This window comes from Engystomops pustulosus, chromosome 6 (genome assembly GCF_040894005.1).
Source record: "Engystomops pustulosus chromosome 6, aEngPut4.maternal, whole genome shotgun sequence".
In the NCBI taxonomy this organism is placed as follows: Eukaryota; Metazoa; Chordata; class Amphibia; order Anura; family Leptodactylidae; genus Engystomops; species Engystomops pustulosus.
The window spans coordinates 88,407,779-88,424,716 of record NC_092416.1 but is presented as its reverse complement, the minus strand read 5'-3'; the positions used below and the strand labels follow the sequence as shown (position 1 = coordinate 88,424,716).

Genomic DNA, 16,938 nt, shown 5'->3' with positions numbered 1-16,938 from the left:
GTCCCCATTGAAGGCAGTGATGAGTGGCACAGTGGCTCAGACTACGTTTCCCATCACTCCCTCTGTAGTCCTACCGCCTGCTTCACTGACTCGGCACCTGCGTCAAGCACCTTTTCCATCTGCCTGCAGGACAGAACCCCCTGTTCTGCAGTAGCATATAACTGCAGATTCAAAGGTGATTATTATGGCAGGTATGAATCCTGGACCCACCTCATTCTACACAGTCGTGAAATTACATCAGATTATAATTATATTAATATAATTTATGCAGCCCCCACCCCCCTCCCCAAAAACCTCTTGAAACACCCTAGAAAAAAATACTATATAATATATGGGCTTTCCCAAAAGTTAGGCCTTTACTCCGGGAGAGCCCTGGGTGAGGCCTGTTGGAGGGGTCTTGTTTACGGGAAAACCCTATACAGCAGATTTGCTGCCTATTGAGCGGCAGATAAAATCAGCTGGATTCAACTTTTTTTTTCTCGCAGATTTCATCGCATATTGCTGTTGATGCAATCCGTGGACCCATTTTCTATAAGAGTTCTGCCAAATGTTAGGACACTGCTATAAATTAAATAGCTTTAAAAATATTGTACGGCTCTCACAGAATTATATTTTAAAATATGTGGCGCTTATGGCTCTCAGCCAAAAAGTTTCCTGACCCCTGTCATAGAGGATAGCTAAATCCACGAGGAATGGCCAAAAGATGGTGAAATGTATCAACACACAAAGATACATTTTATTTTTTAAAATAAGAAAAAGCTGTCAAAATTTACATTTATTTATATATTAACATCCTTTAAAAAAAAATACAAGTATGTACATATAACATCTCCATCATATGTATGATCACCTGGGAGCTCTATATATGACATTAGTACCATTTGAGTATAATGCTCTTGTATCAAAAAAAAAAAATAAATTGCAATTCTCTGACTTTTTTTAAACAGAACTATTGTTATTTCAGAGATGTTTGTTTTATTTCATTTTACATTATGATTGATATTCATGTGTAAAACGCCCTTACACCATTGCTGTGCATAACTCCACATAGATAAGAATGAATCCTTCAGTTGTCTTATTGGACTCTGTCTTGTATTAAACCCTTGTTTCCTCCACTAAGAGGGAACAAGACAAGAGTTCATGCACTGCAAATCGTCTGTATAGAAAAAACATTCTTAAGGCAGACATGCTTACACTCCCATCAATGGATATTATTTGTATTCTTTATCTGTCCAATATGGAAGAAAAAAAAAAATCCTTAAACACAGGAAGGGAAAAGTGAAAAAGCTTATGACATGAGTTTAGAAGGCAATTGACTAGCCTGGCACTTTAGACTGTAGCCAAGAAAAATAATTCAAAGTGCCCAAATGTCTTTCTATGGTACCTTCAACTTGGGGCTCTCAGCATATAATAAAAGAGTGTAATTCTATTATGAAGATAATAGCTTTACTGAAAAGTCCATCGTATGAATGAATAACTGTACTGCTTAGTTTTGACAAGTTGAGGAAAAATGCCCCCAACAAATCTGTGGAGGCGTAATCCAGATGTGATGTTCAGGTACCATGGTTAAAGGAGGTCTGTGGTGGGAATGATATGCCTTCCTTGCCACTTATTCATGGTGTACAAAACAGAATTCTCTACAGCAATATTAATATGGAAGTAGTCAGTCATATATATTTGGCCAGCATTATATCCAAAAAAAACGTTACTGGAATAAGAGGAGACCAAAAAAAAGATAAATGAAAGCCGATGGTTGCTTTAAAGAAGTGGATTCCTGGCAGGTTCTGCTTTCCTTTCATTCAGTAATACACTATCAAACTGGTATGTCAGCTTCTTCTTCACTTTCCTGATCTCTCCAGTCTTGCCATAGTTACGCAGAGCCCGGGCCATCTTCTGGTAGGTCATCTTCTTGCGGTTTCCCTTTTGCTGCCCCCATCGATGGGCAAGCAGTTCTTTGTGCTTTGAGGAGAATTGAAAGGTCCCTCTCTCACGATCCAACCACCAGATGCAATCTCTCATGTCACCATTCTGCAGGAGCTCCAAGAGGAACTTGTACAAACGAACCTTCTTCCGAACACCTTTTTTTTTTTTTTTTTTAAATAAAATCAATGAATAAAGTAAGACCTTGATTTAACATTAAGTTCAAAGTTAGTGTCATGCAAAAGATGAATACATTTTTGTTAGTTTCATGATTGCTTAAACAACTAATCCTTGGCTGAAGAAATGCCATAGCTGTGTGTGAAATTACTTTATGGTAGCTATATTTCTTGTTTAGTGATGGATATGTTACTCATCTTACTAGATTTATGTGACCATCATAATTTATTTTCCTATGTGTATTTAGCATGGCTGGGGTTTATAATGTTGTCACTGACTAGCTCAGGATAACGGTTGTTAGATGATGAACTACCCACATGTCATTCTTTGATAAAAACAAAGATTAATGGCCTGTTGTATGCATGCATGACCTTCAGGTTGTCCTTTGTCGGATAGTGTCGTTATTTTGTGTGCCCAATTCAGATTTTACTGGACTCTATAGTCTAATATGATCATAATAAACCGCCACTCCTGAAGAAAATGGCGATTTTTATTCATACTCATGGGTGAGTAAAATTGCCACTTTGGGATTTTGTTTCAGTGATGAAATATAAAATATGCAAGCTTTTCTGCTTAATATATAATAATAGCATGTAATTATCACATACCTGGTTCATAACCCCCAAAACCCAGAGGAGAACCCACACCAGAATCGCTGTCTGACACCTCTAGATTTGTGTCTGGAAATTCGTCTTCTTCAGAAAGGGAAGGGCTCCGGAGGCTACATGGTAACGGATAGGCCTGAGAGTATGGATTAAACGGCTGTAGGAGGACAAAAGTATTGAGTATAGTCACCATAGAGGAGATCATATATATATATATAATTTTTTTTTTTTTTTTTTTTTTTTTTTATACTATGTAGACTCAAGAACTAAGCATTCTACAGAAAAAGGACACCTATTAATTCAATGCTTTCATGATTTTGCAAAGAAAAATGATAGGCAGTGGAAAATGGAAGTACGTAGATATCTATTAATTGTTAAAAAGGACCTTTCACCACCTCACACATGTGAAGAATAGGATACTATTCTGTAGGGGCTGCTACACAGATTCAGGGGCACTTACAGATTTCTTTCTAGCCCCCTATTGTTGTGGAAATATCAGTCCCTGAATCTGACAATTCTAATCTGTGTTTTGTCAGAGAGAAGGGGGAGTGGCTGGGGCTGGAGGCAAGGGTTATGCTAATGTTCTCTCATACTGTCCAATTAGTAGCAGGCAATGTCAGAAAAACTGCTATGAACAGTAGTGAGATGTTATTTCTCTATGTGCATCTAAAGGCTTTTGCATTTGATTCACAATTACGGTTACCCTTCAGTGGTGTAATCATGACTCAAATGGAACACAAACGCAACACATCGTGAATGCCTTGTAAGTGTAAACGTGGCACAAATGCAATTTCAGAACATTGCGTTTACACTGTTTACATAATCACAATGTCAACTGTGTGTGAGCATAGCCTTTGTGTGAACATAGAAAAAAATTACAGTTCACTACTGTTTGTAGTATGAGAGAAGATTAGCAGAACACACGCCTCCAGCCCCCTCCAGACCAAACATAGATTATAATGGTCTCCACAACCGTGTAGAAAGAAATTTCAAAGTGCCACTGAATGGCATGCTCATCTCCACATACGTGAGGTGGTGAAAGGTCCTCTTTAATTGAAAATATGATTGTCTAACCAGTCCACCAATATCTTCAAGTGGAATGGTTTAGTAAGTGGCTCATATGGAACCTGTCACCAGGTTTTACCCTATGAAACTACTATTCCCTTCAGGTGGGGTATGAAATGTCCGTTCTAGAATCCCCTCTTTTATGTGACTTATTACCCAAAGTCAGGCAAATATGTACTTCCTCAGCTTAACATGACTGATGAACTTTTAAGATTGCCAACTTTGAGATTAAAAACATAAAGATTACTTTTGGCTTTGGAAGTTTAATCTAAATATATGAAGATTCACACAGACTACATACAGTATTACTAACAACAAAAGTAGCCACATCCTCACCTCAGTATTGTAGAAATCCTCAGGCATTGGGCATTGTGTTAGACAAGCGGTTGGCCCATTGAGGTTCTGGCTGTTTTCTGGGCAGTAGTTGGGGTAGGTTCCCTGAACATAGGAAACTTGAACATTTTGGAGTTGTGTTAGCTGACCATTCTCATACTCCTCGTTACAGGCATCCTGTGGATCCAACCAGTTCCAAAGAAAGTCTAGAATTGAACATGATGACATAAACGCTTTACAAATGAGGAAAGACAATTACTGACCGTACAACAAGGCCAGTTATTACACGAAAATGTTCTCCCCTCAGGATATAACATGTAAATTTATAATGCACTGCGTGTTTTACTATACTAAAAATATTGTAATAGATGCAAATTTATGCAGTCTATTTCCTGCACAAGTTTACGGTTGATGGAAGGCACCAAGGCACCACAATACCAACTCTAGATGTAACACATCTACTAGAAGCTGTAAAGCATTTCTCATGCACCAAGCCCAAATACAAAGCCCTTCTTAGGGCTTAATGTGACATGCAAATAATCCTCTTGGAAATTTGCAAGACTGTATGGAAACTGGGAGCTGGCAGTTTCTTAACAGTTTAGTAACAAAGGAAGCTTTGTCCTCTCCCTTCTAATAAACCCTATCACTATCACTTCTGTCTTCACTATCTCCATCTCTGTACAGTTTTATTGTCTGATCGGCTGCCACCTGAATCCTCATACGTAACCTACATTTCCTACTTTGGCCCAGAAGGATAGATTGTAGAATGAAACAAACTTTGTGGTTTGGTGCCGAGCAGCTTCTGTGTCCCTCTCACAATCCCTCTGCTGTACATATACATTACTACATACATTATTACATTATTAGCTCAGACAATCATTCTTGCTTGCTTCATGGAGAGAGGGAGCAGTCTATATCCCTTGGGAACAAAGCTTAGGAAGGTTTAGATCTAATTGCTTTATGTGCTACAACGTCTGCCAATATCAATGGAGCATTGAAATGTCCTGAAAAACAATCCCATCACCATTACTCCGATGTGTATGTGAGCATTTGGATGGGCTACTAAGGCTGGTTCCACACTTGCGAGTGTGATACAATGAACTCTCTTCTTCCAGAGACAGGGTTGATGCATCTCCCCCAGTGTGTCCAACATTTAGAAGTCAATTAGTATTGTACTGTGTAGGTCATTTATTCCCAGTATTACCACAGCTGTTTGTGAAGATTTGCTCTAAATTATATTGCAAGGTTAGGTTTAAAAAAACAGAAATGAAACAAAAAATAGCCCAAGCTATGAACATCTCATGGAGCACTGTCCAACCTTGCTTGTGTAAATGGATGGAGTATGCTAAAAGCTGGTCAGAGTTGATGGGAAGATGAACACTTAATACAGGGCAATGAAGGAAAATCTTAAGGATGTAGGTTTACCTTCCAGAAGGACAACCACCCTCACTCCACGTTCACATGTAGTGTTTTTGCTGCATTTTAAAACACATTTGAAACACACATCCTATAAAAACATATGTGTTTTCACCAAAACGCATACATTTTCAATACTTTTCAAAATGAGTCAGAATCCAAACATATTTATGTGTCGAAGTGGCCTAGTCCAAGTTCAGACCTACCGTACATACTCGAGTATAAGCCGACCCAAGTATAAGCCGAGACCCCTAATTTTACCACCAAAAACTGGGAAAAACTACTGACTCGAGCCGAGGTTGGGAAATGCATTGGTCAAATCCCCCCCAGTATATAGCCAGCAAGCCCCCAGTAGTATACAGCCTGACAGCCCCTAGTAGTATACAGCCTGCCAGCCCCCGTGTAGTATACAGTATCCCCTAGTAGTATACTGGCTTCCCCCATGTAGTATACATCATACCCTAGTAGTATACAGCCTGCCCCCAAGTAGTATACAGCATCCCTAGTTGTATACAGCCTGCCCCCATGTAGTATACATCATCCCCTAGTAGTATACAGCAGCCCCTAGTAGTATACTGCCTTCCCCCATGTAGTATACAGCATCCCCTAGTAGTATGCAGCCTGCCCCCATGTAGTATATAGCATCCCCTAGTAGTATACAGCCTGCCCCCAAGTAGTATACTGCCTTCCCCCATGTAGTATACAGCAGCCCCTAGTAGCATACAGCCTGTCCCCACAGCCCTTAAAAAAAAAACCTCCAATGTCGGTGCAGCTCCCCAATGTCGGTGCGTCCCGTCTTCTTTCTTCTCCGCGGCTCCTCTTCTTTCTTCTTTCTTCCGGCATGTTTTCTTCTAGCAGGCGCATACTATAACGCGGCCGCTGCTGACGTTATAGTATGCACGGCCAGGAAGAAAACATGAACGCGTCCGTGACAGAAGCAAGAAGAAAGAAGACAGGACGTGCTGACATCAGGGAGCCGCGCCGTCATCGGAGAGTGAGTATATTATTTTTTTTTTTTTTTTTTTTTAAGTGGGAATTTTTTTTTTTAATAGACTCGTGTTTAAGCCGAGGGGACGTTTTTTAAACACATTTTTTGTGCTGAAAAACTCGGCTTGTACACAAGTATATACAGTAATCCCATTCAGAATCTTTGGATTGCCCCAAAAATTGCTGTTCAAAGTTCTCCAAGCAAATTAACTGAGCTACAGCTATTTTGCAAACAAAAATAGGCAAAAATTCCAGCATCTAGTTGGGCGAAGCTGTTAGAGACACCTTCCAACAGCAGCTGTCAGTGTAGCTAAAGGTGGTCCCGCAAAGTAATGACTCCAGGGGGTCATTTGCACAAAATGCTTTTCTTTTTTTTTTGTTTGGAAAAACATGCATACTTTTTTTTAACACTTCACAAATACACTATCACATATAATTTCAATAAAACACCTTAACCTCGGCTGTGGGTGCGTGGAGAGGGCTCAAGGGCTGAGCCCTCTCCAGAGCCAGTAAGTCTTTGCTGCATATTGCAGCAAACACATAGCGGTAACACCTGCGATCAGTGCTAGCACTCATCGTGGATGTTATCTTGTCCATTGACGCCTGCAAAGTTGCTGGCGGCTTCAAAAAAATAGTGGCGCCCAACTTTGTGAAGTTCGTCATTCCCCGTGACATCATCGGGTAGCGGCGATTGGTTGCCATGGCAGCCTTGGGTCTTTGGTTGCAATTTGGGTGCAATTAGCACATCGTAATGAATGAGAAGGAAAATCCCCATATATTGCCATACTGCAGTGTGGCAGTATATGGTAGGATAAATCAGACAAACTAGAGTTAAAGTACCCTAGGGGGTCTGAAAAAAAAAAATAAGTAAAAAAAAATTTCAAAAAATTCTCTTTTCCCTAGAAGTCATATAAATAGTAAAAAAACATAAATACATTAGCTATCGCCATATCCAAAAATGCCCAATCTATCAAAATATAATGTTTTTTCAATGCGTTTAACCCCATAACGGAAAATAGCGCCCAAGGTCGAAAATGGCACTTTTTTGCCATTTTGAAAAATATTAAAAATTCAATAAAAGGTGGTCAAAAGGTCATACAGTCCTAAAAATAGAAGCATTGAAAACGTCATCAAAAGTCGCAAAAAAATACACCATCGACAGCTCCGTACACCAAAGTATGAAAATGTTATTAGCGCCAGAAGACGTCAAAATAATAAAAAAGAATTGTACAGGAGGTTTTAATTCTTGTAAATGGATGAAAACATTATAAAACCTATACAAATTTGTTATCCCAGTGATCGCACCGACCCAAATAATAAAGTAGACATGTCGTTTGGGGCGCACAGTAAAAGTCGTAAAATCCAAGCCCACAAGAAACCGACACAAATGTTTTTTTTCACCAATTTCACAGCATTTGGAATTTTTTTCCCACTTCCCAGTACACGACATGGAATATTAAATACCATCACTATGAAGTGCAATTTGTTACGCAGAAAACAAGCCATCACACAGTTATGAAAAGTTATAGATTTTTGATGGTGGGGAGTGAAAAAATGAATAAACGAAAAAAGGCCAGTTCACTAAGGGGTTAAATCGGTGGTTGTAATGTCCACCATCATTTTAATAGGAAAAGTAGGGACAGTAATGCTTTGCAAAATATAACCATAGGTCCAAGACTGAAAAAAGAGTGGGGCCCCAGATAACAATTGCACAGCTACATATGAACAAGGGAACAAGCGATCCTACTGATGTGTGAACCATACTGCATGGCTTATGGATTGCCTTTGAGGGGACAATGCAGCTACACAGTACAACAGTCTATTGTTTACGCATCAGGTATCCTAAAAATTTGATAGTTAAATAAGGAAGATATCAGAACTCCTAAAAAGTAACTAGTAGTGGCATAATAGGGGGAAGGATGTGCAATTTACCTATGTGAGGCTCTGCCTCCATGGTCTGTGTTAAGTTGCTAGGTTGCTTGTTGAAGTTCTCCAAGTCTTGAAGCATGGTATCGGAATACTAAGCAAAAAGAGGCAAATAAGAGTTGATTATAAAAAAAAAAAGAAGTACTAAATGTGCAGGGTTGGATACTTTAGACCAACAAGAGTAATTAGTCCTGAAGGAAAACTCTGCAGCTATAAACACACAGATATTACTAATTATTACTTAGTTGACAATGTTTAGTTTCTTGGAGCCATAAAAGGAAGTGGGTCTGAGAGCTTACCAGTACTAGTGGATTATAATATAGGCATTGGAGGCCCATAGCCACCCAAACCCCCCAACAAATTTTATGAAATCCTTGCCAGGACCTTTGATGGACCGCCAACAGTCCTGAAACCGCAGATTGAAATCAGGTAGAAGGGACACATCCTCCATTCTCCAAGAAGCTGATTCTAGTACCAGATGTATGATGTGAATTCATACATCCCCGGGCCCATGGCGGTCTTATTCCACTCCTGCTCACCAGATACTCAAAGCATGTGCATACCTATGATCAATACCCTGATTGTTTTTTTTTTGGGATTCATGTGTGACCTTAAGGAACATACTTTAGGGAGCACCAAATATACTGACCTAGCAGATCCTGGGATAACTACAGGATTTCTTAGTGGGTCATTTTGACCCTCTTTCTTGTCAGGCACACATGTCAAATAACACACAATGGCCCACATTTACTAATAGCGAGGCAAACTGCAAATGTGAGTACAATCTTCATTAATCTGGCGCAAACTGTGGGCACCAAGGTACTTAAACTGAGTTCACCATTTTTCTGTGCACAGTATTGTTTTCAAGGAAATCTACCACCAAGATGAAGGACTGTATGTAAATGAGCCTGAGGGGCTCCAGGCTCCATAGGTGTAAATGGAGCCTGGATCCCCTCAGGCTTATTTGCATACAGTCTTTCATGCTGGTGGTAGATGTCTTTTAAATACACACTTCATAAACATATGTGCAAACAGTTTGCACATGTATATATGTGCAATCTATGCCTGAAAATAGGCGCAGATTGCTTTATAAATGTGACCCCATGTGTCAATGAACCCCAACATCGTACACCTATCAGCCAATGATATGGTCAACTTTAAACAGTGTTGTCCTCTGTAGAATCCTTGTACATAATTGTAACTGGGTCTTATTATTGTGTTCTTGGGCCTAGCCTAAGGTTTTACTTTATCATATATATCTATGGCATCCTCCGCAATTTTAATTGGGAGATCCATTTGGCCAGCTCTCCATTTAGTCTTTGCCAATTTAGTTTCACAATGGAAGTCATGCTGGTGGGGTTCAAGGGTTCCATAAATGTTTAAAAATTTTAACCCTGGTGCCAGAGTGGCTTTTTACAAGATATTTCATTTATTTGAATGTGGCTTGTAGAAAAGTATGTGCTGCTGTTAAAAGAGCTGTATTTAGAACAATAGGATTCATTTTAAAAGTATACAACAACTGTGCCACATGTGAATACACCCTAGAAGTGTTAAAGTCATGAATGTTCTAAAAAAGAGTGAAAAGTACAGTTGCCATAGTAAGAACAAAATACCAAGTATTATCTGTTATATCGATGTATGTCCTGCCTGGTGTTAGTGATAAACATTAAAATAGAGGGAAGTTATTATTAGCCTTCACCCTGCTGCACACTATGCATGCCCTGGCTCACCACGTACTGACACTCTACCCTGAGCATGTAGAAAAATCGCTGTGCATTGTAGTTTTACTAAAATGACATTCACATAGTTGCAGTTTTACCCAGTTGTATAAAGTAAGTCATTTATGTTATTACCTGCCTTGAAATATTATAGTTGCCCTATAGTGCCCATTGATGGGTAAATATAAGGTCAGTTTGGAGAAGTCATACCTTCATCCCTTAAATGACCAAATACATGATGATACTTGAATGTTTTTGTATAGGCACACTTAAAGGAAACCTATCAGTAGGATTTCACAGGTTAATGGCATGCTACTATAGGTCTGATTATACATAACATAAACTTATATTTGACTAAGTTATCCGCTGATTTGATTTTGAGAAATCACATTTATAAAAACTATGTATTTCAATGTGATTCCTGGAGCCCGAGCCCCGCAAATATCTTGGTCAAATACAAAGTTTCTGTTGTGTTTAATGGGACATTCAGCAGCTGACATTATCCTTATTATCCATATCATTATCCTGCTGACAGAGTCCCTTTCATAAGAAGAAGCATTAAGGGAGTGTAAATAGCAATGTAAATGTCTACAGTTATCTGGAAACCGCCAACAAGCAGGATGGCAGATTTAAACTGAGAGAAATTGAAACACCCAGGGAAATTCTATGTATTACACATAGACCACCCATTAACTGTTTTATATATGAATGATTCTTGCATTAAGTACAAAGGACAGTTTGCATTATAGTGAGCAAGGTCCATTCTCATATACACTCAATAGATTAATAAGACATATTAGGGATAAATCATCAACTATTTTATACTAAACAGAGGTCAATACAGAAAAATATTCCTTTGGTTATCTCTATGCAGATTTTTCTGTAGCCACAAATAAGTCATATGCCACATGCACTTTATTTTATATATAGCTACATGTATGAGTTTTTATTATGGCAACACCTAAATAAATGTATACATAAATAACAGATAATTAGTGCATACAGAGAAGACTTACCGAGCAACTGAAAGTGTCAAAACTGTGGGAATAAGAAAAAGAAAAGGAGTCATTTAAGAAGTCCACATCACAGCACTGAGCACTGAGCACAATGCTTCCTAACTGCCAATTAATATCCTTATCACACTTCCTGAAATGGGTTAACGAATGAGACAGACGATCGAAGTGAATAATGTTATTATCCTATAGCCAGAAATAGCTGAAGTTCTGAGGTGATGAGGAGGTAAACTCTGCATTAACAATACTTGTTACTTTCATGGGTCTTTTTCATCTTGAGATAGGCTTTGATAAATGTACAGATGTAGCAGGTCTCTATATCAAGGACTAGCAAGCATGCAGAAGGACTAGCAAGCATGCATAAGAAAGTTGTCTGCCACACACATGAGAAGTGAACATGATGCTAAGGATTCGCCTTATTCCATGGAAATGCATAAAGATATGATGTTGTAAGATTGAAATGAGGGGCTATGTGCTGATTAAAAATTTAACGTTTGAAAGATCATTGATTTACATACATGAAAGTTTGTGTGTTTTTCTACATTCTCTTACAGAGATTTACAGATAATGCATTGTGATTTTATGGGGGGGGGTTGTTAAAAAAAAGACATTGAAAGCTAGATTTTTGGTGACTATTCCAAATATAGAATGGGTACTGCCATTTTAATTGCCTACAGACAATAAGAGAATCCAATCAAAATGTTCAAACACTTCACTTCACCATAGGTAATGGGGAGGTAGTAGGTGCACGAGAAGGGTACCAATACTTAATTCAAATTAATTGTATAAACCCGAACTCAAATATAGATCAGTTGCAAATATACTCTATTAAAACACAGCAATGTGCAATCCACAACTATTCATATTGTTTCGGTCAACACACTTTCATCAGAAACCGGATTGCTGGTGGACAAAAGGAAGGGAAAGAAGTAATATATATATATATATATATATATATATATATATATATATACATATATATATATATATATATAAAAAGAAGTTAGACGGCCTGTAACGGGATCGATCAGCGTCTTGTGTAATGCGGCACAAGGATTGCTCAGGAAGCAGAACCCTGAACAGAGCCCCGAGCTCTGCTTCCTGAGTGGTCCTTGCACCACACTACACAAGACGCTGATCAATCCCACTAAGGGCCATCTAACTTCCCTTCCTTTTACCCACAAACAATCCGGTTTCTGGAGAAGGTCTTGTGACCAAAACGTTAAAAATAATTGTGGCTTGCCAATCGGTGTGTGTTTCAATAGGGTATATTTGCAATTGATTAATATTTGAGTGCTGGGCTTATACTATTAATAAAAGAATCCAAGACGGCTGAAGCCTAATATAATTTGTGGAGACCATTTTATAACAACATGGCAACACAAGAATTGCTATTCTAATGATATTCTGGAATGTTATATGTAATGATTGTTTGACATGACCTACTAAAACATTCCACTAGTGGTTTAGCCCTCTGCCTCTACCATGACTGATCTGGTCTTCACTTTACCAATTGTGGGCCCTTGGGTGACAAGATGAAGTTGGGCTTTATATCACAGCACCCCAAGTTTTTCAAGCACACAAAATGATTTACTTTGAAAATAATGACCTGAAACAAAACCCTGGTTTGTTTATTGGCAACAATGGTCCTGGGCATTTTGTATACTGTGAAATCAATAGGAGGTCTTATGAATAAGGTCAGATTTTTTTTTTCAATTCAATTTTGCTGATAGAAAAGGGTTACTCTCCCATTGACCATGCCATGCCTGTGTGTGTCTAGATGGGATTGTGAAGAACACCTAATAAAGGCGTAGGAGCACTTTTACAATTAAATTAATTAAAATCTCCCATCACATTAATCATATAAAAGGCTTATGAAAAAAATGCATTTTTTTGTAGGCGGGATTTGACTATTTAAGTCTCTGCTGAGGATTTTTAAAATATCTATAAATACATATCCTATATTTATATATTGTTTCTCTAATTTACAGTACTAGCCCTGCCGGAATCACTGTAGTTGCAAATGGAAAGTGCAACACCACGAAAAAGCTAGACTTGTGTGTCATTTGTGCTACCTTCTACTTCATGGATCACAGCCTATACGGTTCCACTCGCCCACATTGGCTCTCATTCTGTGCTTCTTACTACCCCAAGGGAGAGTATTTGCATAACAGGGAAAGGGTGATACCATAAAAGTTACAAAAATATAATCTTGTTTGCTGCAATTGAGTGCAAAGACATGCAGCAGTCAGAATAGATAGATGAGTTGGTGGGTCTATAATTCTGCTTCACTGCCGTGTCTAAATTTGGCAAGTGATGTCGTGGCTTAAATTATCATTCACCATCTTGATCCTACACAGACATATGCTGCAAAACCACAAGTAAACTAATATGGGTCCAGAAATACACATAGCGCATGTATAATATGCAGGATATCATGTGATACATGGAATGTTTCTAATTTTTAAGACATTCTGCAGTGGCTGACGTGTTCTAACCTACACTTTTTTTTCAATTGAATACATAGGTTCTTTCATTACCAAAAAGATACAATGTTGACCACTAGGGGGAGCAGGTGAGGACTTATCTCAGTACAATGCACTGTGTACTAAAACTCTAGCCAGGCTGATTGCGCACATGCTGGGGATTTGGTGGAGGGGCATGTACCCTGTATGTTTGGGGCCTCCTATCAGTTGTAGTTGGCTCCAAAATAAATATATTCTCCTCCCAACACTTAATGACTTTCATGTGTGGCATCAGGTTGTCTAACAATCGCCATACATATACCAAAAAAGAGTGCTATTTTCTTTTATTCACCTTAATGTAGGATATTTTTCCTCCTAAGAAATAACTTAAGAAAAGCTCTGAATCAGGAGCTGAACTGCTGCGCACTTAATAAAAGAACCACTTAATTTTTTACATTTTTTTTTGGGGTGTTGTGCCTACTTTGTGCTTTTTATGTGGAATTATTGGATCAGGTCTGGCCTTTGTGATCTTGTATGCACCTTCTCTTTCCTTATCGGTGATGCTTTCTAGAATTTTTGGATATATGTATGAATAAAAACATTGGCTATAGCTATCTATGTTTGAATAAGTTCTCTTTTGTGAACTGTAAAATTGAATATGTAATAAAGATCTATTGATTTTTTCACTTTCTAACTGTGTTGTGCTAGCTATTCCTAGTTCTATTCATCTATCTGTCTATTAGTACTAGAGTTATGAAGTTCAGCCTTACACTGATGCTAATGCATCAATCACAAAGCATTAACCAAATCATTCAATACTGAATAGAAACTGCACTAGCAACATAATAATCCTAATTATATGATATTACAATATATATATATATATATTTATATATATATATATATATATATATATTTATATACAGTATATATATATACATATATATGTATATATATATATATATACATTAATTATATGAATTATTACTTGCACGTTCAGAAAACACATTACTAACATATATATATATAGTTTAATATTCAGGGAGATTTCAACTAAACATATATTTTAATCTTTACCATCTTGTCTAGGCCCAAAACAGTTTTCCATTGTGTAAAGATCAATATTTTAGGAATCATTAATACTTAGAGTATAACACTGGCATGTCGCTACAGCTCATACTGTGCAAAGGGCAACCAGGGGAACAAAAATACAAAGCGACAAAACTCTTTAAAATGGATATATGGAGTGATAAGGAACAAATCACATTATTCCTGCATTACCGTGGACTGCAGCTCAGTAGAAGAACCAGTGTGTACAGTATCATCTCAATTATAACTAATATAACCATGTCTACTGGTCATCTATCACATCTCTCTCAGAAGAAAACATAGATTATGGCAAGTACCTCTACTGATGAAGCTTAATATAATATCACAATATGCCATCTGAGAATAGGATAGACTTAGCTGTAGTTGCACTTTTTGAATCACCTTTTTGTGGTATACATAAGTCAACTCTGCTACATATGTTTAGTAGAAACGATAATAAGAGTGAATTAAAAAATGTAAAAATCACCTACCGTAATGAATCCAGAGACAGCATATTTTTGGCAGGACAGTGAAGCCGCCTTTAGCAGTAAAGTTTGCTGCAGAGAAAAATGTCAGTGTTTATGGCACCCCCTGCACTGTGTAATATCACACATATGTACCTGAGGCGTGCTTTTTAACTTTTTTGCTTGAGGGAGGGACAAGATCCCTACAAGTGATAGGAGGAGTCCTAGGTTTCACAATAGAGGAGATGCACATGTACACAGTGATAACACTGCTAAACTGACAATGCCTACTGAACTGACACTCACCTATACTGAACAACAGAGATGTTTAACCTCTTAGAGATTACCACAGAGGGGATAACTTTGTATATTAGGACCTTACTAATTTTTTGGATTCTTACCATCCAACGAAATTTTTACATAACTTTTATTTTTAATTTTTCTTTGATAATTAAGTACTACATGTAAATGTCTATATTTATTCTGTTGCGGTTGTTGTAATGGGTTTTTATCATTTTTACGAAACCTTTAGGTTTTTCCAAAGAATGTATTTTGTTAATATTACAAATGAGAATATTATTATTGAAATGTACTTTCAAAACTTTGGTCCCATTAGTTTATAGCTGCTTGGCTCCTCCTGCTCAATATTTTAATACATTAATAATATAAAAATTTAGAAAAAGAATATTTGTGCATATTTACCACGGTAGGCTATGTCCTAACAGCAGGCAAAATCACAGTCCGGTCAGCAGGTAATTGCTAAGGTCACTAGTTTTCCATTCAGAGGTGAGGATGAACTGTAGTACTTAGGATAGTATTCTGGGGTCAGGCTTCTACCCATTATAAACCTATTCTAATTTTAACTGGTCAATGTGTATACTGTTAACAGCTAAATGTTATCCCATTTTCCTTTATTTTAATCTTAGGGTTCCAGCAGCCTTTAAAAATTAAGCTGTCTGTTCTTCTTTACAAATATAGGTTTTATGGATTACCATTTGTAAACTAAACCCACCAGTGATTTACCTTTCTCTCTCCTGATGGTAGTGTGCTACATGAAGCAATTTGGAGGGGGGGGGGGGGGGGACTTATCACTATGTTATCTGGTTACTTGTACTGCTTTTTGAGCACTGTAGATCTATTGTCACCAATAGAACTTTTGAGGTCTTTGCATGTTTGTGCTAGAATGCTTCCATGTATTGAGAGGAAGCAGAGATCTTGATCTTAGAGAATAAAGGAAATACACCTGCTAAGTTAAATGTGCCGTAATTCTTGCTTACTGTGCACCAAAAAAAATTACATTCCATTTCATATGTTTTAGATCTTTTCTGCACTTTGGTTTCCCTGGGCTGCAACCTAATGGAATAAGAGGAACTGCATATCAACATGGTCAATCAAGATGGCGATCATTAATGAAGTTTTCTGCTCTTGCACAAAACCCCTTTAGAGGCAGGATTTTGGGAGAGATAGAAGTGAAATCTATACTTGCCTCTCCAGAGGGTGTCCTTGCCTCCTGCAGTGACAGCACAATGCTTACAACACAGTTAGTGTGTTCCTCAACACATGCCTGGACCAATACCTAGCCTCAAACATTAATGCAAGGATTGGCCCAGACATCTTATGTACAATTAATATGATGTCATCTTCAACTGTCATCGGATGGTCACTGTGGAAAAAAAACAGGAACATCCTCTGGAAAGGTAAGTATAATCTTTTCTTCAGTTTCCTCCCACATACTGCTGCTTAAGATGCATACATATTTT

At 37.9% G+C, this 16,938-nt stretch overlaps 1 protein-coding gene across 1 annotated transcript; it reads right to left on the bottom strand.

Annotated features, from left to right (window-relative positions):
* Positions 1-724: 724 nt before the first annotated feature.
* Positions 725-15,344, bottom strand: SPIB (Spi-B transcription factor). The gene is made up of 6 exons (XM_072110291.1): positions 15,206-15,344; positions 11,164-11,185; positions 8,436-8,523; positions 4,104-4,306; positions 2,706-2,859; positions 725-2,078 (listed from the first exon to the last, which is right to left on the bottom strand). Exons 1-6 carry the CDS (start codon positions 15,226-15,228, stop codon positions 1,759-1,761), a joined length of 810 nt encoding a protein of 269 aa, XP_071966392.1. The 5' UTR covers positions 15,229-15,344; the 3' UTR covers positions 725-1,758.
* Positions 15,345-16,938: the final 1,594 nt, after the last annotated feature.

What these genes read in the sequence shown, in the direction of transcription:
- SPIB (XM_072110291.1), bottom strand. Translation starts at nt 15,228, where the DNA reads ATGCTGTCTCTGGATTCATTACG. An exon ending in CTGTCTCTGGATTCATTACG is followed by an intron (nt 11,186 to 15,205) that starts GTAGGTGATTTT and finishes TTATTCCCACAG; the next exon opens with TTTTGACACTTTCAGTTGCT. An exon ending in GGAGGCAGAGCCTCACATAG is followed by an intron (nt 4,307 to 8,435) that starts GTAAATTGCACA and finishes GTTCAATTCTAG; the next exon opens with ACTTTCTTTGGAACTGGTTG.